Source organism: Denticeps clupeoides, unplaced genomic scaffold (genome assembly GCF_900700375.1).
Source record: "Denticeps clupeoides unplaced genomic scaffold, fDenClu1.1, whole genome shotgun sequence".
Classification (NCBI taxonomy): domain Eukaryota; kingdom Metazoa; phylum Chordata; class Actinopteri; order Clupeiformes; family Denticipitidae; genus Denticeps; species Denticeps clupeoides.
Genome location: NW_021630085.1, coordinates 224301 through 252115, shown reverse-complemented (window position 1 = coordinate 252115; position 27815 = coordinate 224301). Strand labels below are relative to the sequence as shown.

General features: G+C 47.8%; 2 protein-coding genes across 2 annotated transcripts; one reads left to right on the top strand and one right to left on the bottom strand.

Moving 5' to 3' along the window:
* Positions 1–180: 180 nt before the first annotated feature.
* Positions 181–2967, top strand: tex261 (testis expressed 261). Its single transcript, XM_028968474.1, has 6 exons — positions 181–459; positions 1097–1176; positions 1390–1543; positions 1686–1753; positions 1831–1933; positions 2083–2967. Exons 1-6 carry the CDS (start codon positions 390–392, stop codon positions 2196–2198), a joined length of 591 nt encoding a protein of 196 aa, XP_028824307.1. The 5' UTR covers positions 181–389; the 3' UTR covers positions 2199–2967.
* Positions 2968–13333: 10366 nt separating this feature from the next.
* Positions 13334–27601, bottom strand: LOC114782603 (trichohyalin-like). The gene is given in 4 exon segments (XM_028968464.1): positions 13334–19334; positions 19336–19610; positions 26593–27327; positions 27472–27601. Coding segments are annotated over 4 exon segments (6903 nt in total). The 5' UTR covers positions 27521–27601; the 3' UTR covers positions 13334–13490.
* Positions 27602–27815: the final 214 nt, after the last annotated feature.

Below are 27815 nucleotides of genomic sequence, written 5' to 3'. Positions count from 1 at the left end.
AGGTGCCCGGGGAGCCACCACTGGCCCTTAAGGATAAAGAAGGTATCGGGTTTCTAAGGAAACAGACCAAAATTGTACAGACTGCAGCAGGTGCTGGAGAACGACAAGAATCTCTCTCTGTCTCTCTCTTTCTCTCTCACTCTCTCTCCCTCCCTCTCCCTCTTGATGAATGCTCCCGGCTGCAGTACCTCCTCCGGACCGGGCGCGGCGCTGCTGCGCAGGCGCGCTGAGCGACGACGCTCTTTCCTCGCGCTCCTCGGCGTCCGCTGGTCCGGTGGGAGGAACTTTGACCAGTTCGGTCATCGCAGAGAAGCGCGTTCTCTATCCAGCGGTCTTCCTCCTCCTCCTCCTCCTCCTCACGTCTCTGCTCGTCCTTCTCACATGAGGAGATGTGGTTCATCTACCTGCTCAGCTGGCTCTCGCTGCTCGTCCAGATCTCGTTCGTAACTCTCGCGATCGGTGAGTTGGTCTTCATCTGGGCTCAGATCCTCCTCTTCATCGCCAGCAGGCTCGTCACTTACTAATTACATCATTCACTAAATTATTAGTGAATAATATTAACTAACCTGGCAGTGTTTACAGCAGTCCTCTCAATACATGAATTAACATCATTATAGTTCAGGAACTTAATAAAGATAAAACAGACTCATTTTATTTGAACATCAAACAGTTATAAACTGCTGATAAGTCAAATATTTAACATTCAACAGCATTCAGTCATTTGAGGAACTTTATGGGTGGTAGTAGCCTAGTGGGTAACGCACTGGTCTATGAACCAGAAGACCTGGGTTCAAACCCCACTTACTACCATCGCGTCCCTGAGCAGGACACTTAACCCTGAGTGTCTCCAGGGGTGTATACCCACTACGGCCGGTTTAGCACACGGTGACACGTGTCCTCCATGACAGGCGCCCGGGGAGCAGTGTGTGGGGACGGTGCTTTGCTCAGTGACACCTTGGCGGATCGGGACTCGAACCGGCGACCTGATAACTGGGCCGCTTCCTTAAGCGCTAGGCCACCGCTGTCCATTAGTCCCCCACGCCCCACATGCTCGCCACGGCCAGTGTGAAATGAGCTCCTCCCCGTGTCCCCCCAGCTGCAGGCCTGTACTACCTGGCGGAGCTGATCGAGGAGTACACCGTCGCCACCAGCCGCATCATCAAGTACATGATACTGGTGAGTGGAGCGTTGCTGGGCAACAGCCCGCTCAGTGCTGGGTGGAGAATTGCTTATCTTGATAGTTAATTGTTTTATGGAGAATTAGAAATGTAGCAGGATGCCTGGTCTCCAGGTTTTATTCCTGTTTGATGAGTGTAAATAAGTGAGATAAAGGGAGTTTAGGAACGTGTGATGGATGTATGGTGACATGCGACTCCGTCTGTGCCACAGTTCTCCACGGTGGTCCTCACAGGCCTCTACCTGTTCGAGGGCTTCCCGCTGCTCATGGTGCTGGTGGGCCTGTTCACCAACCTGGTCTACTTCGGCCTGCTGCAGACCTTCCCGTACATCATGCTGAGCTCGCCCAACTTCATCCTGTCCTGCGGTGAGTTCCAACACCATCACACTCCTTTATTCCCTTCTTCCAGGAGGGGTCTGTCTCCAGAGAGAGAGAGAGATTCTTGTCGTTCTCCAGCACCTGCTACAGTCTGTACAATTTTGATCTGTTTCCTCTCTCTCTCTCTCAGCGCTGGTGGTGATAAATCACTACATGGCCTTCCAGTACTTTGCAGAAGAATACTACCCCTTCTCGGAGGTAGGTGCCGCCCGCTTCTCCTGGTGCGTTGTGCTGGTTCGAACGGCAGCTCGTTCAGCGTCCCTCCTGGTCTGCAGGTCCTGGCGTACTTCACCATCTGCCTGTGGATCATCCCCTTCGCCTTCTTCGTCTCGCTGTCGGCGGGCGAGAACGTGCTTCCGTCCACCATGCAGCAGGGAGGTCAGTTGGTCACCAGACGATCTTCTACCAGCAGGTCACGTTTTCTGGAGCTTCTGGAAGTGGATGCTATATTTGTGACGTGAACATGTTTGGATGTTAATGGTGGCCTTCCAGACTCACGTTCCTCGTTCTCCTCCTGTCTGCTGCAGATGACGTGGTCTCCAACTACTTCACCAAGGGCAAGCGGGGCAAGCGTTCCGGAATCCTGCTGGTCTTCTCCTTCTTCAAGGAGGCCGTGCTGCCAAGCCGACAGAAGATGTACTGATCCTCTCCTGACGTGGGACGGGTGGGGCTGGGGCGGGGCTGTCGTGTCGAGGGGCGGAGTTTGGCCCACCAGCACCAGAGATGGCGGACACTGGCGGGCCGGGCGGCTCCTTGCTGGACCCACACAGACGCTCAGATGTTGAAGTCACTTTTAAACGCGTTCTGGTTTGGGGGTTCGTCATTGATTGTGTGTGTGTGTGTGTGTGTGTGTGTGTGTGTGTGTGTGTGTGTGTCGTGCAGGGGAACCCCAGTGGTCCTGCTCGTGATTGTGAATGTCAGAAACACGGGAAATGGACAGAAGAAATATTTTTTTCATTCTTTGCTGGTAATAAAATCCTCAGATCTGTACCGATGGTCACATGACTGATTTAGAGGAAGACGAGAGGAAGACGAGGGACGCAGATCTTCGTTCCAGTGATGAGAACAGTGACATTCCTTCATTTAATGAAGCAGAATTATAAATCAGGTTCAGAGAACCCAGCAGGATCAAAGCCCTGGTCTGGCCTCCAAGATCTTCTCATGATTGGATGAGTGTGATTATTCTGCATTATTTTATAAATCGTTGCCGTCCCACAGTACCACAGTACGCTACATCTTCTGTTTTTGGGGACACCTCTGTACTCTTCTCAAAACGATCATAGAAAATATGTAGCAGAATTGTTCTTCTCGATCCGTGTGGCCCGTTTGGGTCGATATTGATGAATCGCTGCTTTATTGAAATGCCACTGTGTGCATGTTTAATAAAGAGAGAACTTCTCAACATGAAACAATGCGAGAACCTTCATGTATCTTCAGCCCTGCTCTGGCTGGGAACCGAGGAGCTGTCAGGAGAAGCAGATCTTCTGGCCGGCTTGTTTAGATGAAGGAGGTCAGAGTTCACGTAACCCGGTGAAGACTGGAGCTCCTCTGCAGGATCACGCTGCCCTCAAAATGAAATTGGTGGCTTTGTTGCCATGGTTTCCCAGGTAGGAGGCCCGTGGTCACTGTGGGTTCGAGCAGAGGACAGCATGGTGGTCAGAGGTGAGGGTGTGTGTGCTGTTAACAGGCTTCCACGTGGAAGGTGTTTCTCGGCACCCTGAGGGAACCGAGCGCCATGAGACCAGTGACCCCGGTCACCGTGGTCTCACCTCCGGCTCCCAGGATGCACCATGCCTGGCGGCGCTGCTCTCGCCACGCGTGAGGTGTGTGTGTAACCTGCTGGATGTGTGCAGGCAGAGGATGAAGATGGTGCTCCTCACCACTGCAGGTCACAATGTGGGAGGGAAGTGTTGGGGAAACAGGGCCCTCTGGAGGACGTCCCCAGGTGGCGCAGGACATGCAGGAAGAGACCTGGAAAGTGGGCGTGGCCTCGAATAATTCATCATGCAGGTCTGAAGGCCCTTGTTGTCCTCCACCAGTCTCTACCTCTGCCTGTCCATCATGTCCTCACTATCCGCGATCCCAAAGCATGATGGTGGCGAGTGCAGCCAGGGTCCGTGAGCTGTGACCCCGGTCTGACCCCGGCCCCACCCCTTTGTGGTGGTCAGGTGGTCTGGAGCTCCCTGTGTTCGGTTCCTCTTGGAGGTTTGGAGACTGGAGACGTGCTGGTGACCTTTGACCCAGGCTGCAGGGCACATTAGGATGTGATATGGGGGTACAGATTCGTTCTTCACGCGGTGAGCTCTGCTCGGGCCAAACCGCTGGGAGAAGGTGACTCACCTTCATGTTTGCACACATGAGCCTCCAGTTCCTCCAACGGTGACGGAGAAGCCGGAGAACCGAGCCATGACGGTGGAGGGGGAGGACGTCTTCATATTTGATAAGCCCCTCCCCCCAGAGAGCCTGCCGGCGATGTCAGTGTAAGTGCGCTGATGCCCCCCTCCCTCCCTCTCTCGCTCGCTCTGCTCAGCCGGGCAGCTGTGTTAATGCACCCTGGCACATTCTGCAGCTCCGAGTCACAGTGCGCCGCGGCCGTGTGCACTGACCGCACCACGAACCCGCCCCGCCCGCCCGCCCCGCCCACCACAGATGGAGAGAGAGAGAGGAGAGCCTGGTGTTGATACGATAATAGATGCTGCAATAAGATCCAGTCGCCACGTTCGTACCAGATACTGGACGTTTTATCCTGAATTATTCATCAGATGTGGGCGGAGTCACGTTCTCTGGCCTCAGCAGCCAATCAGGAGTTCCGGGCGAGGCCACAGCGGAGTTACACTGCACCCCGACCTCCTTATGACCCCTGAACTTTAAAGTTCTGCCCATGTCCAATCCTCAGTTCAGTAGCTACTTTAGTAGCCACGCCTGTCCACAGGAAGAAGGTCACAGAGGTGAAATCTGCAGTGCATGATGGGACACGGCGTGAACCTCTTTGACGTGGGTTCCCAGCCCCGCCCCCATCAGCCAGTCTGGTGATCAGCGTGAATGTTATGAGATATGATTGCGTCGTGATTGGCCGCTGGCTGTGCTCTCCAGGTCGTCCCTCATCATCGTCTCTTTATCGGCCGATCGATGGACTCGTCTGAAAAGGTATTGATTTCTGTCGTACGGTGACACATCAGAAGCATCATGAAATACGTCGCCACCGCGGTGCAGTGCGGCGGCTGCGTGGGGGGACCTCAGTGCCACCTCCCGGTTACGGGTCTATTTCCTCACCTGCCAGGCCACCAGCGCCACACGTGTGGGTTTAAGAGGTCAAGTTCTACAGACAGGGTACCAGAGATACGTTCTTCACTATTTAAACTGGTTTTTATGACATTATGCTCATCACAAAGTCCAAGTCTCTCCACATCATGGTGACAGAAGGAACCTAAGGAGCCATGTGGAGGGCCGGTCTTCTGCCGGGCCTTTTAAAGACCGTGGAGCAGGTGGGTGGCTGTCCTCGGGGGTCCAGCTTCCTGCTGGCTGCCCACCTCATGTACCAGCGGAGCTCTTGAATTATTCAGGCCTCGGTTTCTGCTGGGGACTGTGTGGTGCCCCAGCAGAGATCTGACCGGTGACATATGAAGTTGAGGTGTTAGTTCAGTATCAATGAGTTGAAACGTTCTGAAACGTTCCTCTGTTACTCAGCTTGACAGTCCTTCCCCCCTGACCAGGGCTCTCATACAACTCTACGTAGGTCTGGTACCAAACTAAAAGATGGGGCAGTGGTGGCCTAGCGGTTAAGGAAGCGGCCCCGTAATTAGAAGGTTGCCGGTTCGAATCCCAACACGCCAAGGTACCACTGAGCAAAGCACCGTCCCCACACACTGCTCCCCGGGCGCATGTCATGGTGCCCACTGCCCACTGCTGACTCAGGGTGATGGGTTAAATGCAGAGGACAAATTTCACTGTGTGCACCGTGTGCTGTGCTGCTGTGTATCACATGTGACAATCACTTCGCTTTCTTCAAGATGGTCAGAAGAAACCCAGAGGTCACGTTAAAAGGTTTGCTTGTGTCTGTCACAGAGGAACAAGTCGAGATTCCATGTGCTGCTACTTGAACAGTTCACAGTGAGGACCAACCTCACGATGGGGGACAAATTTCCACAGGAAGTGTGAATGGACGATCGTACGTCATGTCAGAATCAGAATTGTGTTTATTGGCCCAGTACGTGCACATACAAGGACTTTGATGGAGTCCAGAGTAGAAGAAAACAACCACAATGTGTAAGGATGTGTGTAAGTGTTATTTGTACAAGTTGTATAATATGTTTATACTGTTTATAAATATATATAGTGAATTTAAATATATGTATGAATGTACATAGATCTATAGGTGTGTATAAATGAACAATGAGCAGTACAATATAATACAATGTGCAGTGTTCAATGTTAAGGTGATTCGCAGTGTGACAGTGTCAGCTGTTTAGGAGGGACATGGCGAGGGCGGAGAAACGGTTCCTGTACATATTCATTCACACGAGATTTCTCTGTTTTTTTATTTTTAATAAATTTGTTGTTGTCATTATGGGGTGTTGTGAGTGAAAAATGTATTTAATGGAATACGACTGTAACATAACATAATATGGAAAACGTGATAATAATTGGTCACTGCTGTACACCACTGCTGCTATAAATGCTGAAGTTGCATGGGTCTAACCACGCCCACCTCCATTCTTCTCTGTGTCTATGCCAATGCTAATGGATGGATGGCGCCAGAAACTCATACTAGTGAGTCTTTATATGCAATGATCAAGCCCACATTTACATAATATGTTCCTGCTTAGGTAAGTATATTAAGTAGGAGATGTAATAATAGTAATGATACGTAACTTCCCAACGAGGTGGCCCCGCCCGTTAATACAAGTATATTCGAGCTAGTAATAAAAAGGCAGCCTTCTGGCTGCACTGAGGCCCACCCCCTATTTAGTGCTAGTGCGTTCTGACTGTGCCACCCCCCCCCAAAAAAAAAACGTCTAGACACGCCCCTGGACACAAGGGGCCTCATAACTTGCTCTCTCCCAGTCATTTTCATCGCTTCTCTCTCTCTCTCTCGCTCCCTCGCCCTCTGCACACACACACACAGTGAGACGGATGCAGGATCTCGCCTCGCCCTCTCTTATTGGACCGGTTCTATGCAGAGATCTGAATGTCCTGTGGAGGTCCAGTCAGATCAGAGTTTTAACACTGTACTTACCACAAAATCCCCACCCTGCAGCTCCGCCCCCAGTTTCTATAAATCCGGACAGGAGGAAGGGTGTGTGTGTGTCTGCACCAATCACGTAATGGAGGTGTTAAGAGGAGGTGCAAAGCTTTGGAGCCTTACACAAGTGTGAAAACATTGGTAAGTTCCCTCATGACCACGCCTTTCAGAGTACGGGTCCTCCTGCGCCTGTAAAATCTCTCCGGTAGAATTTGTATAGAATCCAAAAATTTGTAACTCTGGTTAAAAATTCTACAACCTTGAGTGGGTTGTAGAGGTCTCTTGGTCCAGGTCTCCTCCAGGTTCTCCAGTTTCCTCCTGCCGTCCAAAGGCACAAGGGGAATTTATGACTATGGTGAGTGAGTATGGGTGTGTTTGAGGACCCCACCCTGCACCCAAAATCCCAGGACGGGCTCCATCAGCCGGAACCTGATATGAAGTGTTTATGGATAATAAGTAAGGATGGGTGACACTTCTTGATCCCTAAATGGCCCTGGGCCCTGGGTTGGTTCAGTGGCTCCTGTTTACACAGAGAGAACTAGGAACTTTGTGTCATGAAAGTTCACTTACTTGGAGAAGCAGCATGAATTCAGAAAATTCAGTAGAGATCAAACTACCTTCAGGAGACCAGGCTACAAATGAGACACACACAGACACACACACACAAACGCATACAGACCTGTAACAGGGGGTTTTATCTCAGATCAGGACCTGTTACAGGGGGTTTAGTCTCAGATCAGGACCTGCAACCAAGGTTTACTATCATATCAGGACCTGCAACAGGGGTTTAGTATCAGATCAGGACCGGTAACAGGGTGTTTAATCTCTGATCAGGACCTGTAACGGGGTTTAATGTCCAATCAGGACATGCAACAGGGGTTTAGTCTCAGATCAGGACCGGTAACAGGGTGTTTAATCTCTGATCAGGACCTGTAACGGGGTTTAATGTCCAATCAGGACATGCAACAGGGGTTTAGTCTCAGATCTGGACCTGCAACCTGTCACAACCATGTTGGCATGAGAAAGCAGGTGCACGGAGAAGAGGACGAATAGGTGACGAGATGAGGAAGGAAGGACGCAATTGCATGACATCACGAAACCAGGGTTTAATTTGTGAAGAACAGGACAGGGGAGACATCCAAAGACACTGGTGAACATGGAACATAACATCAAAGACCTGACGGCGAACAGAAACAAACAGGGCAGCTTTATACATTTGACAGGTGAAAACGATTAGGGGACATTACACAGTGAAACTCGTCCGGATCCCGGACCGGAGTAACCCCTTTTGGACCGGATCATGACAGTTTGTTGCCAAGAAGGATGGTGGTCTGAGACCCTGCCTGGACTATCGTGGCCTCAACAAAATCACCTTCAAAAACCGAACACCCTTGCCCCTGACTAACACCGCCCTCGACGCGAAGTATGTCACCAAGCTGGATCTACGCTCTGCCTATAACCTCATCCGCGTCCGAGAGGGCGACGAGTGGAAGACAGTCTTCATCACCCCACTGGCCACTTCGAGTCCCTGGTCATCCCCTCTTTCAGCAGTTCATTAACGATGCTCTCCAGGACATGCTGGGACGGTGGGTGGGTGTATGCCTACCTCGCCCACCCTGGAATCCCACATCCGACACGTGAGAGCAGTCCTGAAGAGACTGTACTGTAAGTTGGAAAAATGCGTCTTCCACCAGCGCTCCACCACGTTCCTGGGTTTTACCATCTCGCCCCTGGGTGTGGCCACGGAGCCCAAGAAGCTGGAAGCAGTGGCAGCGTGGCCCCTACCCACGACGCTGAAACAGCTGCTTCATCCGTGGCTACAGGACAGTCGCAGCACCCCTTACTGCTCTCACCAAGCCTTCGACACGCCCGTTTCACCTGACCACAGAGGCCATTCAGGCCTTCAAGTCCCTGTGCCGTCGTTTCACCACCGCTCCTGTCCTTCAACACCCAGATCCTTCACTGTCCTCTCTCCTCGCGGTGCTTCTTCTCACGGAAGTTACGGGGTGGGGGACCGTGAGCTGCTGGCGTTCAAGTGGGCACTCGAGGAGTGGCGGCACTGGCTGCAAAGCTGTGACACCCCCTTTCTGGTCTGGACCGATCACCAAAACCTGTGTCACTCGCTCTTTCTATTAATGCTCAGACGCTTTGACCACGAATAAAAGAGACCTGGTCTTCAGCCTGGCATTTATGGAAAGCGGGTCATGTGACATGTGAGTTTAATAAGGAGAGGAGTCAGGGAAAAATGCTGGAGCGAGAGCAGCGCGCTTGTTAGCCAATGGTTGGCACCGCATTAAAAGCACTTCCAAGCGTGCTCCAGATGAGCCAAGGGCCTCGTGGCCCATCATGAATATTTCAGGATGTTTGCGCTTCACATGTGGCTCCGTGCACCTCCTCACACCCAGACAGCACACACACACACACACACACACACACAGGATCATTACTGGGTCAAAATGTGTGTTCCTGCTTCATTGTGTTGATTTCAGCCTGTTCATATCTGTGGCCCCCGCGGGGTTCCAACCTGTAGTCACACCGTGGTGACATCCTGGATCTCCAGGATTCCAGAGCCACCCTGAGCAACCTCCCCTGGGACACAGTCCGGTACCGGTACCGGTGGCCAGAGACCGTCCCCAGGAAGGAGGACGCGCCCGAGCATGCGCGGCTATTTCCGTTGATGCTAATTTGCTCCGTGTTCAGGCTCCGGTTCACGGCTCGGTCAGCCCTGCCTGATACCACGCTGCTGTTCGTTGCCGTAAAGGTTCTCCAGTCGCATCGCGTTAACGCCACGTGGCCCCTGAACCGTGAATGCACCGCGCGCGGGGAGGGAGCTCGCCTCTCTGGGTCCTAAAGCCAGCCTCCTGTCCAACGTCTACACGATCGAAGAAATCATTTCGATTCGGATTCACCACCAAGCTCTCAGTGATCTGAACTCACAAGTAAAAATATCTCATTAATTTCTAATAGTATATTACATTCTAATCAGTTTTCCTCTCCTTCCCCTGCCCGTAAATCCCGTGTTTACGCACAGACGTGCTGCTACGCCGAGCCAAATTACCGTCAAAGCCTTTCATTTGGTTGTAGAAGATGGCGGTACGCGGCTCGTGTGTGTGTGTCTCTTTTAAAAGTCTCTCATCGTGCCGCAGGTCTCGTGTAGCGGAATCTCCGGGGGCGCACGTGACGTGGACACAATTAGGTCATCCCGGGGTCATGGGGCATGTTGCATCTTCCCTCCTCCTGCCGAAACATCCCAGCCCGCGGGGCGTCCTGCGTCACCGTTCGGCGGAGAGGCGGAGGTGTGACCAGGTGGGCCCACGAGCCCCGGGCCAGCCGCCGTCAGAAACGAGGCGGGTCCCCGGTTCACGGCCATTGCCATGGCAACAGCGGCCGACGTGGAGCCTCATCAGATGGGACGTGACCCCGTGACCCCTCTGTGAAGAAAACGGCAGTAATGGATCCAGCTTCGCGGCGGCGTATCGCGGTGCCCGCGTGTAATTAGCCCGTTTTCACGCGAGGAGAAGCGGCTTTTTTCATGCCGTGACCCCGGCTGACCCTCAGTGGAGCGAGCGTGTGCGTACGCGCCACCGATACTTCCAACAGAACAAATCCAAACAGACACGCGATGGGGCGCGCAGTCACGGGAGGCCGTGAGCCAATCAGAGCGCTCCGTCCACGCCCCCCCCATCCACCCACCCAGCACACACACACACACACACACACACACACACACACTCTGCCCGCCCTTCTGTCTTTGTTCAAATTTCAATCATGTCGTCTTCTTAAAGGTCACCATCTCAGGCTCAGAACTAATCAATCAATCAATCAGTTCCATCAGAAACACCACGACTCACCAACATTCATCCTGACACACACACGGACACGCAATCAATGTTTCATTCCGACTCTGAAACGGGGGCCAGCGCTCACACACTCTGCAGAAGCATGAAAGTTTGATGCAGGTAACGGAGATGAAGGCGGCTGGAGCGCGGCGGCGAGGTGTCAGACGGCGCCAGACGTGTGTGTTGTGTTCACCGATCAGTGTCTGATGCGCCGTGTCCCGCAAAGAGGACGGACTCTCGCCTGGTGACACTCCTGACTAGTGATTGGCTCAATCTACATGACCTTTCACCCCCGACTGGCCATTGGGAGAAGTGCGACAGGAAATGACGTAAAAGTATTGGTGCCGTCGTGCATCTCCCAACATCTCTGACCACCACCTGACCACAACCTCCATTTACGCCACTGTAACTACTGATCCACAATCAGTAGTTACAGGGACAGTCCCCCCCTGGAGACACTCAGGGTTAAGTGTCCTGCTCAGGGACAGGATGGTAGTAAGTGGGGTTCGAACCTGGGTCTTCTGGTTCAGAGGTGAGTGTGTTACCTTTAAATTCCGTTACGTTCCACACCACAGACTGCTCTGTTTGACGCTCATGTGGCAGTCAGTCAATCATTTGATTGATGAACAGGAGGGTGAGGGGAGAAGGTCCTGGTTCCTTCTGAACTGAACTGAAGGAGATGAAGTTAGAAGTGACCCCCTCCATCTCTGCCAGTTAGTGTAGACATGCGTGAGATGTGGAGCCACCTCACCTGGGACCAGCGGGTGTCACGCATGCCTTACGTTGTGTAACTCCCACGATCACCTGACCTCCCCCTGAACTCACCATGGGAGAGAGAGAGAGAGAGAGAGTGTACGCTCTAACTTCTAACTTCCCCGGCAAGACAAACAAATCATGGCTAAATGACGCTGGAGAGATGCTTCCAGAACATTTGTAACATGACAGGGGCTTTCCAGGCCCGAATCAGGATGTGAAGATACACAGAGTGGCACTTTTACAGAATACGGAATTCTGAACAGGCGCCCTCTTCAGTCCAGGATGAGAAAAGGCGTTTCTTAAATTTCATATTCTATATTCTTAAATATGATTGGATTTATAAAAGATGATTCAGAGTGAGTATGGAGTTTTGCGCCAGCCCGATGATCTAGGACCTCCCCCTTCACGCCACCACAGCCAATGAAACGGCTGCAGGCCCCGGGGACGCTCCTCATTAGCTACATTCCCGGATTTGGTCAGGGCCCACTGTGCGCGTTCAGCCAGAAGATGCCCATTATCACAGTGTGTGGTGATGCCAGCGCCAGAACCTGGTGACACGGCCAACCTGTCAGCCACCATCTCCTTCATCAGGAAAGTAGCAGGAATGGCACGGCGAGGGAAGGGCGAAATCCACGGGAACCCACAGCGGGTAGCGAGTGCTTCTGGGTAATGTAGTGTCGCTTGGCCTTTAGTCAGATTTCACCCGGTTCTCAGCCACTGACTAGAGATCCGTAAGCCTGCTCTGATCCTAAAATGCCCAGAACCAGGGCGAGATCAGCTTTTAACAGAACACAACGTGAAGGAACCTCATTCTTCTCCGAAACACGACAGGCGGAGCAGGCTTTTCCATAAAACATGTCCAATCCATTATGGATCGTACCATCTCTCCTTCATGCCACATTCCCACCTTCCAGGCATTAAACGCGCTGACATTTGGAAGGGTGAGGACTAGAGTGGCCACGCATTCAACATTTACACACCCCACACACCACGAGCCCGGCCTGAACCCAGACCAGGGACGAGCTCCGCTGAGACGCCGCTAATGGACACGTGTGCAGAGCTCCTCGTCCAGGTCAACCACGGATCGGCCCAAGGTGTGCGTGCGCGTACAGGAAGGTTATTGGAGTTCCGCGGCTCCTCATGGTCCATCAGCTCTAATAAGTCCCTCCACCGTGGGACCATGCGACCTTTACGCAACCTCTCTAGAACCGAAGTCCCCATAAATCCATCAACAGCAGGAATTTTACGCATCACATTCAATTATTTCAGCAGCAGTAACGTTCTTCGGTCCTTGGACGAAGCCATTATTCAAATGAGGGCCAATAAGGCCGACGTACGGATGTGTGTGGATGGGTTCTTATAATATATAATAATCTATATCAAGTATTTATAGCATATAAAAATCTCTATTTAAAACCGCTGCATGTTGAAATGCTTTTTTAAGCTTCCGTGTCCCAGTCAGAGGGCATGAAAGGCGGGACGCGTCTTCTACCGACCGTCTGTTTATATTCGCACCAATTACATGTTTTGGCCAAATTCCGTCTCGGCGCGGAACCGGCCCGTCCCTTTTCTGTTCGTAATGACGGTGAAATGGGCCTCCTGCCGGAGAGGACAAACGCTCCACACAAAACCAAGCTGGGACAACCCCTCGCCACACATAATGGCGGCGGCCACGCCCGCCCCTCCAATTACGGCTGATTGCGCACAATCACGAAAGGCGGCTTTATTTCAGCACGTTGCTGAATGTAAGAGGCCGTGAGAGACCCCCGTGGGGAAGTCCTCATTCACCTGTCAGAGCCCGACTGGACCCCCGCGGAGACACCACTCACTCCCGCCACGTAATCGCCAGTGGAAGTCTCCGCCCGTCCAGACTCGTCTTCTCCAGCATGAAGCTAAATCGGCGCTAACATTCACACCAGAAATAACGAGGCTTCAAGTATCTACACATGCTTCTTCTTTATTGCATAATGCAGACAACAGAGCAACACTTCAGACGTGATGTGAGTCCTCCCTCTGGTGGTTACCGGGGAAACGACCGTTTCTACCAAGAAGAAACTTCTCAGATGAGAACGTGTGATGGACATTCCACGTTCTTTCCTCAAGGTTGGACGTAATAATGTCCACCGTTTCCAGCCACTATCTGCTCCACCCGCTCCACCAGCTGGGTCACCTGGGACTCTGTTGGCTGCTCGCTGTTGTTCAGGATGTGGTATCGGCCTCCACACTTTGCCAGGAGCCACTGGAGGTCCCCGTTCCTCAGGACGCGCTGGTCCATGCTTTCGCTCAGGGTCTCTCCCCACGTGAAGACCACAATGGTGTGCTGCCATGCCTTATCACCAAGAACCTTCATGGAGGACTCTACTGCCCTGCGGAACTGTGAGGTGAAGGTGAGATACGAGGGTATAACTAGCAGGAACACGTGAGGGCCTGGAGGGCACCGGGAGACGCACTGAAGCACCATGCCACCATCTTGGCCCCAGCGCCACTTCAGCCCAGCGGGCTCCATCACGGTCAATTTCCTTCCTGCCACCTGGCATGGCCAGGACTTCCTGCAGAGGACACTGCGAGGACACCACGCCTCCCCCAGTAAGACCAGCCTCAGCTCAGGGCTGGACGTATCTTCACAAGGAAAAGACGGTTCATAAAAATGTTCTTCCTCTGTCATTTCTGCTTCTTCCTCTTCTTCTGGAGACCTCCTCATCTCAGCTTCGGTTTCTAAGTGACGGTATGCAGGGCAAAGCTTCACTGGTGCTTCAGGAGTTGATATCACAGATTTGGATAATTCTTCTATTATGACATTAGACTGAGGTTCTGTCTTCTGGTCCCACGCCAGGCTTGCAACCCCAACCTCTTGATACATGTGATTGATGTTCTGTGGATTCATCTGTAGGTTCTCAAGATGTGAAACCATGTTGCTGTAAGACTGGTCCTGGTAAGTTCTGCCTCTTTCTCTTCTGGCCATCATCGAGCCTGCCTCCTCTGTCTCTGTCCACCTCCTTAACATATGTTCTAGATGTTCCTCTGTGTGGTTGAGCTCTTTGTCCACTTTTTCCAGTTCAATGCTTCTCTTCACTGGATCTTGCTGCCAGTTGACCATGCAAAGCTCCCAGTTGTACAAGTATTTCTCCCACTCTTCCAGCTCCCTCGCCTTCTTTTCCAGGCGTTCTTCTCGATGCTTCACTTCCTCTTCTTTGTTGTCCATCTGCTTTTTGCTCGTAATGTGGTGCTGAGTGTGCTTTTCTTTCTGATTGGTTTCCTGAAGTTCTCCTGTAATTGTCTCCTGGTTAATTACTTCTGGTTGAATCTCTTGTTCCGTCAGATATTGTTCCAGATCGTCATTTCCACGCTTTTCTCTTCCAGCATCATGACCATCCAGAACTTGCTGCGTTTTTGCTAGCATGCCAGCACGAATTCGTTCCTGCTCGTTTTGTTTCTTCTTGGTTTCTTCACAGTTTGGCAGCATTTGTTGCCGTATTTGAAACTTTTCACACTTTTCCAGCTCGAATTTCCTTATTTCAGGTTCTTCTTCAGCAAGTGCCAGCTCATTGCTTAAACACATCAATTCTTCATCTCCTGTAATTTGCGGAAAATTGACATAACCCAGGTCTCCACACTTCATCTTTTCATCCTTTTCTACCTCCTGAATTTTCAAGACTTTATCTTGTCTTCTGAAACCTCTTTCCACATCTTCTCCTATGTTCAGGTCTTTTACATTTTTCTGGAGCTTTGCTCCACCCAGCGCGAGTGCTTCTTCTTGCCTCTCAGGGAACTTTCTGAAAACGTCCTTCCTGTCATTCTGCTTTAACTCTTCTTCTCTTGTCTGCAGCTCTTGGTCCATGTGCTTCTCAACATGACTTCCCTCTCTGGTTGCCAGTTCCTGTCTCTCTGTCTGGAGAACATTTGTATCATTTTTGTCCTGTTCTTTGCTCTCTTTGTTTCTTAATTTTTCACTCAGTGGTTTCACATCTTGCTCTTTCAGGCTGAGCTGTTGATTTATCTTCTGTTGCAGCTCTCCTGTATTGTCTGATTTCCGATGTTGTCTCTCCATCTCTTGATCTTCTCCAAGATCAATGTTCTCCATCTGTTCTGCATGTTGATTTAACTTTTGAAGTTTCTCAAGTTCTCCTTCTTTTATCTTCATCTCCGTTTCCCACCCCTCATAGTCATGGAATCTGTTCTGAAGGTCTTGTTCCTTTTCAGCAATGTAATGTTCTCTTCTGATTAACTTTTGTTCCAGGGTCCACAGCTCTTCTTCTTTTTCTTTTAGAGTTTGCTCTCGGTCTAGAAACACTTTGTTGAATTCCAAGTCTTGTAAAGCGCTGCTGTGAATTTCTTCCTGTTTTATCCTGTTTTCTATTTTTCCCAAGTCCATTTTCTTCTTTTCCAATTTGTCCTCTCTTCTGCTCAGGTCATCTACCATTCTTTTTAGCTCATTTTCACCTGCCAGAAAGTCCTGTCTTCTATGCTGAAGTTCAACTTTAGAATATTCCAAAAGTTTTTCTTCGCTTTGAAGTTCTTGCTGCTTTTTGTGAAGCTCATTTTCCAATTCACGAACCCCTTCTTCCCTCCTCTTCAGCTTTACTTTCATTTGCTCGGCTTCCTGTTGAGCTTTCTCAGATGATGTTTTCAGTTGTTGGTGGGCTGACTCCAAGTTCTGCTGTCTGGTTTCCAGTTCTTGGGCCTTTTCCTCCTGTTGCCGCTCCCTTCTTAAAAGTTCACCCTCCCTTTTTTCTAAATTCAGACGTAGACCTTCCATATCTCGTTCCTTTCTCTCCAGTTGCAGCTTTCTGAGGATAAGATCCTTCTGTAGTAATTCTTTTTCTTTCATCTCCTGATCCCTTTCAGCGAGTTCATGTTCAAACTGATGTAGGTTTATCTTGTGGCTCTCTAGTTCTTCTTGTGTGGTCTTTAGTTCAAAATGCCACGTCTCTAGATCCTGTTCACGTCTATTAAATGTCTGCTCCTTTTCTTCCATTTCTGCTCTATTTTTCTTCATTTGCAGAGCATGTTCTTCTACGTCTTGTTCCTTTCTCTTCAGATCATGGTATTTATTCTCCAGGTCCCTTTCCCTGCAGGTTAACACTTTTTCTAAACTGACCAACTTGTCTTCTTTTTTTCCAAGCCGGTTCTCATAGTTCTTGATTTGCTTCTGTCTCTCTTCCAGATCTTGTAATGAACTAAGATGGTTTTCTTCACGGTTCTTTAGTCCTTGCTCCAATTCCTGCAGCTCAGATTTTCTCCTTTCCAAATCTTCTTCACTTCTTTTGAGGTCTTGTCTTTGTTTCTTGACTTCTTGATGACCAACTTCTAGTGTTTCTTCTCGCCTTTCTATCTCCTGCTGGCTGTGCAGAAGCTCAAGTTTTTTCTTCTCCAGTTCTTGTTCCTGACTCTTTAGTTCCTCCTGCTTTCTCTGCAATTCATTACTTGTTTTCTGTAGTTGTTCTTCCAGCGTCACTTTCTGGGCACCCAACTCTTTTTGGATCTTCCTCAGGTTCTCCTCTTCAGTTTCCAGTTGTTCTTTCTTCTGTTGTAGTTTGTGGGTATTTTCTTTGAGTTCCATCTCTCTTTTTTTTATATGTTGCTCTCTGAGGTTGATTTCTTGATTCTTCTTATCCAGCTGCTGTTCTTTTTTGACATTTTCTGTCACTTTTTCCTCCATGTTTCTTAATTGATTTTCCATTTTTTCCAACTTGTGTGTTCGGTGTTTTATCTCCAGTTCCTTTTCCATTAGACTTTGCTCTTGCTTCTCCTTGTCCATAAATCCAGTTTCTAGCTCAGACACCCGCTTTTCCAAATCTTGTTCTTCCTTTCTCAGATCCTTCTCTTTTTCCTGTATCCCCATTTCTCTTCTCTGCAGCTCTTTCGTCTGTTTTTCTATCTCCAGCTCAGCCATCGTTACTTCTTGCTCTCTCCTACTTACACGCTCTTCTCTCTCAGCTCCCTGCAAGTTCTCCTCTGCTTCTTTCTCCTTCAGCTTCTCTTCATAATATTCCCTGGATTCTTCTATCTGCTTCTCCATTCTGTCGCTCTTCTCTTTTGCTTTTTCTAGTTCCATGTTTTGTGTGTGATTGACCTGTTTCAGCTGGACGAGGACCTGCTCCATCCCCAGGAACTGTTGTTCCTTCACCTGCATCATGTCCTGGCTTTGGTGCAGCAGCTGTCCAAACTCCACCTCTCTGTCCATGTGGGCCTCTTTGTATTCTTCACATCTCCGCTTCAGATGAGTCAGCTCCACCTCCATCAGCCGCTTTTCGTCCTGTAAGTTAATCAGCTTCTCTGTCTCATCTGTCAACGTTTTGAGAAGATCGTCTCTTTTTTCCAGGAGCTGGACGATTGCCTTTTCTTTGGTTTCTAAAATTGACGCTGTCTCCTTTTGCATTTGTTCGATTTTCTCCTCATATTGAACTTGCATCCATTCATTTTCTTTTAGTAGCATCTGAAGATCAGATCTGAGGAGCTCCTGTGCAGCTCTCTGTTTCTGTGCCTCCATGTCCTCATCTCGAAGCTCCCTCAGCTCTTTCTGAATCTGTTCTACTGTCCTTCTCAACTCGTCGGCCTCCCTCTCTTTTTCCAGGTACTGGTGTCTCAGGTCTCCTCCTGCTTTCTCTTCCTGCTCCTCGCGTGAACGTTGCATCTCTGCCAACGCTACCTCTTTCTCGCGGAGTTGATGTTCCAGCCTTCTGATGGCCTCCAGGCCGTCCGCAGACCTTTTCCTCTCCTGTTCAATCTCCGTGTCTCTGCTGCGAATGTCCCTCCGCAGCCGTTCCAGCTCAGCGTCTCTCATTTCACCGATCCGGGTTAATTTATTTATTTCGTCCACTCTTTGTCTGTCCAGCTCTTTCTGTCTGTTCTCTTGTTCCTCGACCTTCGTTTCACTCCAGCGTCTCAATTCCTGCAATTCATCTTCCTTTTCTTCAGTACACCTCTTTATTCTGTTCTCTGCCTCCTTTAACGTTTTATCCGTCTCCTGCTGTTGTTGTAACGCCTCGTTGTCGTACCTTTCTTTCGCTTCCTTCATCTGTCTTTGCGTGTCCTTGATGGTTTTCATCAGAGCTTTTTTTTCCACATCCATCTCCTTCATTTTTCTCTCCATCCCCAAATTCATGCACTCAAGTTGGAGAATTTTCACTTGCTGTTCATCCATTTTTTCTCGCAGGTCCTCTATTTCCCTGCTCTTCTCCTCCATCTCCACTATGGCCTCCTCTTTCTCTTGGAATATTCTATTGATTGCTTCCACCATCCTGTCATTCTCCACAGTCAGGTCCTGGATCTCCTTCTCTTTGTCATCAGTCAGCCACTTCATCCGTTCTTCCAGCTCGCTCATCATGCTTCTCCTGTCCTCCCCGCCTTTATCCTTCACTTCCTCCCTTCCTGTCTCCACGGCTCCAGCCAGCTTCCTTTTCTCCTTCTTCCTGTCAAAGAACCAACGCAGGCTCCTCACCTCCCTCTCCCTCAGCTTCTTCAGCTCTGTTTCCTGTCGCTGGACTTTGTCTCCCAGGTCCCTCAGCTTCTGGTTAAACCGTTCATTCTTGGTTTTCCCCAGATGGTGGATCTCCTGTAGCAGAGGAGAAAAGGCCTCACACCTGTTCCCTGCCACCAGCTTCTCTACTTTCTCCAGCAGGGTCAGCACCTGGCCGGGGTCTCTGCTCTTTGTGTCCGGATGGACATTGCTGATGACGTGGTAACGGTTCCCGCACCGCTCCATCAGCTCCTGGAGCTCTCGTCCACCCCCTTGCACGTGTTGCTCAGCGGTGACCCCTTGTCGAAGTTTGTCTCCGTGCGTGAGCAGGAGCAACGTGTGCCTCCATGCCCCCCCGCCCAGGAGTTTCAGATGTTCCTGCAGGTGGCCCGTCACCGCGCCGCTGATGGCCACGTCCACTCGGAGGGTCAGAAGGATGGCATGTGGGCCTGGTGGGCAGAGCCAGACGCTGCCCCAAATCTCCCCGCTTGACCCTTTCCGGAGTTTGACCTTCAGGCCCTCCTTCCCAGCCAGGAACGTCCACCACGGTCACCTGCCGTCCAGAAACCTCGGCCTGCTGCCTGGCGCACTCCTCCGTGGCCCTCCCGGTCGGGAAGACTGGGGCTCCGCCCAGGATGGTGTTGGCTGCTGAGCTCTTTCCCGTCTCTCTCTCTCCCAGGAGAAGCAGGCGGAGTTCGGGGAGACGGCGGGGACAGCGGGAGACGGGCTGTCGCTCGTCCAGATCCTCGGACAAATCGCCTGCAAAGGGACACGTTTCATTCTCAACCGTACCATGAAAAACTTCTGCACGTCTCGTATAAATTCTCAACTTTTCATATGCAGAATAATATACAGAATTGGGTTAAAATAAAGAAACTTATACAGGTTACGGTTACGGTCATCTTCACTGTAAACGTTGTCGCTGTTAAACGTTTGTCGCTGTTAAACGTTTGTCGCTGTTAAACGTTAGCCACTTTTTAACGTTTGTCACTGTTAAACGTTTGCCACTTTGTAATGTTTGTCGCTGTTAAATGTTTGCCACTTTGTAACGATTGTCGCTGTTAAACGATTGTCGCTGTTAAACGTTTGTTGCTGTTAAACGTTTGTTGCTGTTAAATGTTTGCCACTTTGTAACGTTTGTCGCTGTTAAATGTTTGCCACTTTGTAACGATTGTCGCTGTTAAACGATTGTCGCTGTTAAACGATTGTCACTGTTAAACGTTTGCCGCTGTTAAACGTTTGTTGCTGTTAAACGTTTGTCGCTGTTAAATGTTTGCCACTTTGTAACGTTTGTCACTGTTAAATGTTTGTCGCTGTTAAACGATTGTCGCTGTTAAACGTTTGCCGCTTTTTACAGTTTGTTGCTGTTCAACGTTTGCCACTTTATAACGTTTGTCACTGATAAATGTTTGTCCCTGTTAAACGATTGTCGCTGTTAAACGTTTGTCGCTGTTAAACAATTGTCGCTGTTAAACGTTTGTCGCTTGTTGCTGTTAAACATTTGCCACTGTTAAACATTTGTCGCTGTTAAACGTTTGCCGTTTTTTAACGTTTGTCGCTGTTAAACATTTGCCGCTTTTTAGCGTTTGTCACTGTTAAACGTTTCTTGCTTTTTAACGTTTGTCGCTGTTAAACATTTGTCGCTGTTAAACGTTTGCCGCTTTTTAACGTTTGTCGCTGTTAAACGTTTCTCGCTTTTTAACGTTTGTCGCTGTTAAATGTTTGTCGCTTTTTAACCTTTGTCGCTGTTAAACTTTTGCCGCTTTTTACTATTTGTCACTGTTAAATGTTTGCCGCTTTTTACCGTTTGTCGCTTTTTAACGTTTGTCGCTGTTAAAAGTTTTGTCGCTTTTTAACGTTTGTCGCTGTTAAACGTTTCTCGATTTTTAACGTTTGTCCCTGTTAAACGTTTCTCGCTTTTTAACGTTTGTCGCTGTTAAACATTTGCCGCTGTTAAACGTTTGTCACTTGTTGCTGTTAAACATTTGTCGCTGTTAAACGTTTGCCGTTTTTAACGTTTGTCGCTGTTAAACGTTTGCCGCTTTTTAACGTTTGTCGCTGTTAAACGTTTCTTGCTTTTTAACGTTTGTCGCTGTTAAACATTTGTCGCTGTTAAACGTTTGCCGCTTTTTAGCGTTTGTCGCTGTTAAACGTTTCTCGCTTTTTAACGTTTGTCGCTGTTAAATGTTTGTCGCTTTTTAACCTTTGTCGCTGTTAAACTTTTGCCGCTTTTTACTATTTGTCACTGTTAAATGTTTGCCGCTTTTTACCGTTTGTCGCTTTTTAACGTTTGTCGCTGTTCAAAGTTTTGTCGCTTTTTAACGTTTGTCGCTGTTAAACGTTTCTCGATTTTTAACGTTTGTCCCTGTTAAACGTTTCTCGCTTTTTAACGTTTGTCGCTGTTAAACATTTGCCGCTGTTAAACGTTTGTCACTTGTTGCTGTTAAACATTTGTCGCTGTTAAACGTTTGCCGTTTTTAACGTTTGTCGCTGTTAAACGTTTGCCACTTTTTAACGTTTGTCGCTGTTAAACGTTTCTCGCTTTTTAACGTTTGTCGCTGTTAAACGATTGTCGCTGTTAAACGTTTGTTGCTGTTAAACGTTTGTTGCTGTTAAACGTTTGTCGCTGTTAAATGTTTGCCACTTTGTAACGTTTGTCACTGTTAAATGTTTGTCGCTGTTAAACGATTGTCGCTGTTAAACGTTTGCCGCTTTTTACGGTTTGTTGCTGTTCAACGTTTGCCACTTTATAACGTTTGTCGCTTTTTAACGTTTGTCGCTGTTAAAAGTTTTGTCGCTTTTTAACGTTTGTCGCTGTTAAACGTTTCTCGATTTTTAACGTTTGTCCCTGTTAAACGTTTCTCGCTTTTTAACGTTTGTCGCTGTTAAACATTTGCCGCTGTTAAACGTTTGTCACTTGTTGCTGTTAAACATTTGTCGCTGTTAAACGTTTGCCGTTTTTAACGTTTGTCGCTGTTAAACGTTTGCCGCTTTTTAACGTTTGTCGCTGTTAAACGTTTCTTGCTTTTTAACGTTTGTCGCTGTTAAACATTTGTCGCTGTTAAACGTTTGCCGCTTTTTAACGTTTGTCGCTGTTAAACGTTTCTCGCTTTTTAACGTTTGTCGCTGTTAAATGTTTGTCGCTTTTTAACCTTTGTCGCTGTTAAACTTTTGCCGCTTTTTACTATTTGTCACTGTTAAATGTTTGCCGCTTTTTACCGTTTGTCGCTTTTTAACGTTTGTCGCTGTTAAAAGTTTTGTCGCTTTTTAACGTTTGTCGCTGTTAAACGTTTCTCGATTTTTAACGTTTGTCCCTGTTAAACGTTTCTCGCTTTTTAACGTTTGTCGCTGTTAAACATTTGCCGCTGTTAAACGTTTGTCACTTGTTGCTGTTAAACATTTGTCGCTGTTAAACGTTTGCCGTTTTTAACGTTTGTCGCTGTTAAACGTTTGCCACTTTTTAACGTTTGTCGCTGTTAAACGTTTCTCGCTTTTTAACGTTTGTCGCTGTTAAACGATTGTCGCTGTTAAACGTTTGTTGCTGTTAAACGTTTGTTGCTGTTAAACGTTTGTCGCTGTTAAATGTTTGCCACTTTGTAACGTTTGTCACTGTTAAATGTTTGTCGCTGTTAAACGATTGTCGCTGTTAAACGTTTGCCGCTTTTTACGGTTTGTTGCTGTTCAACGTTTGCCACTTTATAACGTTTGTCACTGTTAAATGTTTGTCGCTGTTAAACGATTGTCGCTGTTAAACGTTTGTCGCTGTTAAACAATTGTCGCTGTTAAACGTTTGTTTTACTATTTGTCACTGTTAAATGTTTGCCGCTTTTTACCGTTTGTCGCTTTTTAACGTTTGTCGCTGTTAAAAGTTTTGTCGCTTTTTAACGTTTGTCGCTGTTAAACGTTTCTCGATTTTTAACGTTTGTCCCTGTTAAATGTTTCTCGCTTTTTAACGTTTGTCGCTGTTAAACATTTGCCGCTGTTAAACGTTTGTCACTTGTTGCTGTTAAACATTTGTCGCTGTTAAACGTTTGCCGTTTTTAACGTTTGTCGCTGTTAAACGTTTGCCGCTTTTTAACGTTTGTCGCTGTTAAACGTTTCTCGCTTTTTAACGTTTGTCGCTGTTAAACATTTGTCGCTGTTAAACGTTTGCCGCTTTTTAACGTTTGTCACTGTTAAACGTTTGTCGCTTTTTAACGTTTGTCGCTGTTAAATGTTTATCGCTTTTTAACGTTTGTCGCTGTTAAACGTTTCTCGCTTTTTAACGTTTGTCGCTGTTAAACATTTGTCGCTGTTAAACGTTTGCCGCTTTTTAACGTTTGTCGCCGTTAAACGTTTGTCGCTTTTTAACGTTTGTCGCTGTTAAATGTTTGTCGCTTTTTAACGTTTGTCGCTGTTAAATGTTTGTCGCTTTTTAACGTTTGTCGCTGTTAAACTTTTGCCGCTTTTTACCTTTTGTCACTGTTAAATGTTTGCCGCTTTTTACCCTTTGTCGCTGTTAAACGTTTGTCGCTTTTTAACATTTGTCGCTGTTAAATGTTTGCCGCTTTTTACCGTTTGTCGCTGTTAAACATTTCTCGCTTTTTAACGTTTGTCGCTGTTAAACGTTTGTCGCTTTTTAACGTTTGTCCCTGTTAAACGTTTCTCGCTTTTTAACGTTTGTCGCTGTTAAACGTTTGCCGCTTTGTAATGTTTGTCGCTGTTAAACGTTTGCTACTTTGTAACGATTGTCGCTGTTAAACGATTGTCGCTGTTAAATGATTGTCGCTGTTAAACGTTTGCCGCTGTTAAACGTTTGTTGCTGTTAAACATTTGTCGCTGTTAAACGTTTGCCGCTTTTTAACGTTTGTCACTGGTAAATGTTTGTCGCTTTTTAGCGTTTGTCACTGTTAAACGTTTGTCGCTTTTTAACGTTTGTTGCTGTTAAACGTTTGTCGCTTTTTAAACATTTGTTGCTGTTAAACGTTTGTCGCTTTTTAACGTTTGTCGCTGTTAAACTTTTGCCGCTTTTTACCGTTTGTCGCTGTTAAATGTTTGCCGCCTTTTACCGTTTGTCGCTGTTAAACGTTTGTCGCTTTTTAACGTTTGTTGCTGTTAAATGTTTGCCGCTTTTTAACGTTTGTCGCTTTTTAACGTTTGTCGCTGTTAAACATTTGTCGCTGTTAAACGTTTGCCGCTTTGTAATGTTTGTCGCTGTTAAACATTTGTCGCTTTTTAACGTTTGTCGCTGTTAAATGTTTCTCGCTTTTTAACGTTTGTCGCTGTTAAACATTTGTCGCTGTTAAACGTTTGCCACTTTTTAACGTTTGTCGCTGTTAAACATTTGTCGCTGTTAAACGTTTGCCGCTTTTTAACGTTTGTCACTGGTAAATGTTAATCGCTTTTTAGCGTTTGTCACTGTTAAACGTTTGTCGCTTTTTAACGTTTGTTGCTGTTAAACGTTTGTCGCTTTTTAACATTTGTTGCTGTTAAACGTTTGTCGCTTTTTAACGTTTGTCGCTGTTAAACTTTTGCCGCTTTTTACCGTTTGTCGCTGTTAAATGTTTGCCGCTTTTTACCGTTTGTCGCTGTTAAACGTTTGTCGCTTTTTAACGTTTGTTGCTGTTAAACGTTTGTCGCTTTTTAACATTTGTTGCTGTTAAACGTTTGTCGCTTTTTAACGTTTGTCGCTGTTAAACTTTTGCCGCTTTTTACCGTTTGTCGCTGTTAAACGTTTGTCGCTTTTTAACGTTTGTTGCTGTTAAATGTTTGCCGCTTTTTAACGTTTGTCGCTTTTTAACGTTTGTCGCTGTTAAACATTTGTCGCCGTTAAACGTTTGCCGCTTTGTAATGTTTGTCGCTGTTAAACATTTGTCGCTTTTTAACGTTTGTCGCTGTTAAATGTTTCTCGCTTTTTAACGTTTGTCGCTGTTAAACATTTGTCGCTGTTAAACGTTTGCCGCTTTTTAACGTTTGTCGCTGTTAAACATTTGTCGCTGTTAAACGTTTGCCGCTTTTTAACGTTTGTCGCTGTTAAACGTTTCTTGCTTTTTAACGTTTGTCGCTGTTAAACGTTTGTCGGTTTTTAACGTTTGATGCTGTTAAACGTTTGTCGCTTTTTAACGTTTGTTGCTGTTAAACGTTTGTCGCTTTTTTACATTTGTCGCTTTTTAATGTTTGTCACTGTTAAATGTTTGCCACTTTGTAACGTTTGTTGCTGTTAAACGTTTGTCGCTGTTAACGTTTGTCGCTGTTAAATGTTTGCCACTTTGTAACGTTTGTCGCTGTTAAACGTTTGCCACTTTGTAACGATTGTCGCTGTTAAACGATTGTCGCAGTGGTGGCCTAGCGGTTAAGGAAACGGTCCTGTAATCAGAAGGTTGCAGGTTCGATTCCCGATCTGCCAAGGTGCCACTGAGCAAAGCACCGTCCCCACACACTGCTCCCCGGGCGCCTGTCATGGTGCTCACTCAGGGTGATGGGTTAAATGCAGAGGACAAATTTCACTGTGTGCATCGTGTGCTGTGCTGCTGTGTATCACATGTGACAATCACTTCACTTTCTTTTTTTTTTTTCTAAACGATTGTCGCTGTTAAACGTTTGCCGCTGTTAAACGTTTGTTGCTGTTAAACGTTTGTCGCTGTTAAATGTTTGCCGCTTTTTACCGTTTGTCGCTGTTAAACGTTTGTCGCTTTTTAGCGTTTGTCGCTGTTAAATGTTTGTCGCTTTTTAACGTTTGACGCTGTTAAACGTTTGTCGCTTTTTAGCGTTTGTCACTGTTAAACGTTTGTTGCTTTTTAACGTTTGTCGCTGTTAAATGTTTGGCGCTTTTTAATGTTTGCAGCTTTTTAACGTTTGTCGCTGTTAAATGTTTGTCACTTTTTAGCGTTTGTCGCTGTTAAACGTTTGTCGCTTTTTAACGTTTGTCGCTGTTAAATGTTTGCCGCTTTTTAACGTTTGTCGCTGTTAAACATTTGTCGCTTTTTAACGTTTGTCGCTTTTTAACGTTTGTCGCTGTTAAACGTTTGTCGCTTTTTAGCGTTTGTCGCTGTTAAATGTTTGCCGCTTTTTAATGTTTGCAGCTTTTTAACGTTTGTCGCTGTTAAACGTTTGTCGCTTTTTAACGTTTGTCGCTGTTAAACGTTTGTCGCTTTTTAACGTTTGTCGCTGTTAAACGTTTGTCGCTTTTTAACGTTTGTCGCTGTTAAACGTTTGTCGCTTTTTAGCGTTTGTCGCTGTTAAATGTTTGCCGCTTTTTAATGTTTGCAGCTTTTTAACGTTTGTCGCTGTTAAACGTTTGTCGCTTTTTAACGTTTGTCGCTGTTAAACGTTTGTCGCTTTTTAACGTTTGTCGCTGTTAAACGTTTGTCGCTTTTTAGCGTTTGTCGCTGTTAAACGTTTGTCGCTTTTTAACGTTTGTCGCTGTAAAACGTTAGACGCTTTTTAGCGTTTGTTGCTGTTAAACATTTGTCGCTTTTTAACGTTTGTCGCTGTTTAACGTTTGTCGCTGTTAAACGTTTGTTGCTTTTTAGCGTTTGTCGCTGTTAAGCGCTAGCCTGTGTTTACTGTTTGTCTGGATTTGGGTGGAAATTGACGACAAGAAAATGTTACACTCTTATCTCAACATTGCACATATTTGAAAACATCATGTGTAGTAATGTAGAAAAATGTATGGGATGCATCATGATGCATCGATAATGGAGGCTTTGATTATCATAATGGAATAGTGAGACCAGTGAAGGTTTACACCTCTAATACTCACAGGTGAGAAGTCCACGAATGCTGCTCCGCTGTGTCTGTGTCTCCATCTGTCTCTGCTTTTTCCTTCTGTCCCTCGCCCTCCTCCTCTTATCGACCTCCAGGCCCAGCAGGACGGGGACTGTCTCATAGTGCCGCCCACCCAGCATCTCCACCATCCTCTCCAGTTTACCCAGCAGATCCTTTACCTGGGTTCCATCATCTACCTTCCGCCGGCTCTCTATCACATGGTAGCGATTTCCACACTTCTGAAGAAGCTTCCGCAAGGCCCCGCTACCATTGCGGATCCTCTGCTCCAGGCTGGTGGCTCCCATCTCATCCCCTCGTGTGAACAGTAGCATCACATGGTGCCACGCCCCCTCTCCCAGCATGCCCACATGCTCCTCAATCTGCCGGTGGTGGTCCTCAGTGACAGAGGTAGACGAGCGCAGCACGATCAGGATGGCGTGCGGCCCGGGCGGGCACATCAGGACGCTGCGTGCCGTCTCCCGGCTCACCCAGGCGGGCGTGCCGTTGGCCGAGTAGTACCACTCCCAGCCGGGCGTGTCCACCACCGTCACCCGCCAGCCGGCCACGTCCGCCTTCCTCTTCACACACTCCTCTGTTGATCTGCTGCTGTCCAACCCCCCAGCTGCGCCCAGAATGGTGCTTCCTGCGGCGCTCTTGCCAGCTCCTTTGCGGCCCAATAGGACGATCCGCAGGTCGGGTGGAGACCTCTCTAGTCTGACCTCTGACCTCTCTAAACAGAGATGACATTTCATTAGACACCAATGTTTAAACTGTCCAGAATTAGGAAGCAGGGTGTGAGAGAAACATCAACATCTTCTGGTGAGTTCCTCCTCTCCACCATACACATAACCAGCCAGTCACATCACACACACACCTGATCGGTGACTCCTCTCGTTCTCAGCCTTCATCACCCCACTCATCATCTTCCTCACTCCATCCAGCTGGCTGCTTTACTCGTGTATCAGGTCAGCACTGAAGCTGGGTGGCTCCTCCACTTCCTGCAGCTCAACGTGGAAGCTGCACCAGTCATGTGACCCTGAGATGCGGTTTTACAGTCGGCACACACACACACACACACACACACCTAGTCAGACAGGAAGTAGTGAGTAGTTGGTAAGGGCAGAGCGGAAACTACTTTACTTTACTTTACTTTACAGACGCTTTTATCCAAAGCGACTTACAAGAGGAAGACACCAGCAATTCTCGTTCGATTTCAAT

What these genes read in the sequence shown, in the direction of transcription:
- tex261 (XM_028968474.1), top strand. Translation starts at nt 390, where the DNA reads ATGTGGTTCATCTACCTGCTCAGCTGGCTCTCGCTGCTCGTCCAGATC. An exon ending in GTTCGTAACTCTCGCGATCG is followed by an intron (nt 460 to 1,096) that starts GTGAGTTGGTCT and finishes GTGTCCCCCCAG; the next exon opens with CTGCAGGCCTGTACTACCTG. An exon ending in GTCCACCATGCAGCAGGGAG is followed by an intron (nt 1,934 to 2,082) that starts GTCAGTTGGTCA and finishes TGTCTGCTGCAG; the next exon opens with ATGACGTGGTCTCCAACTAC.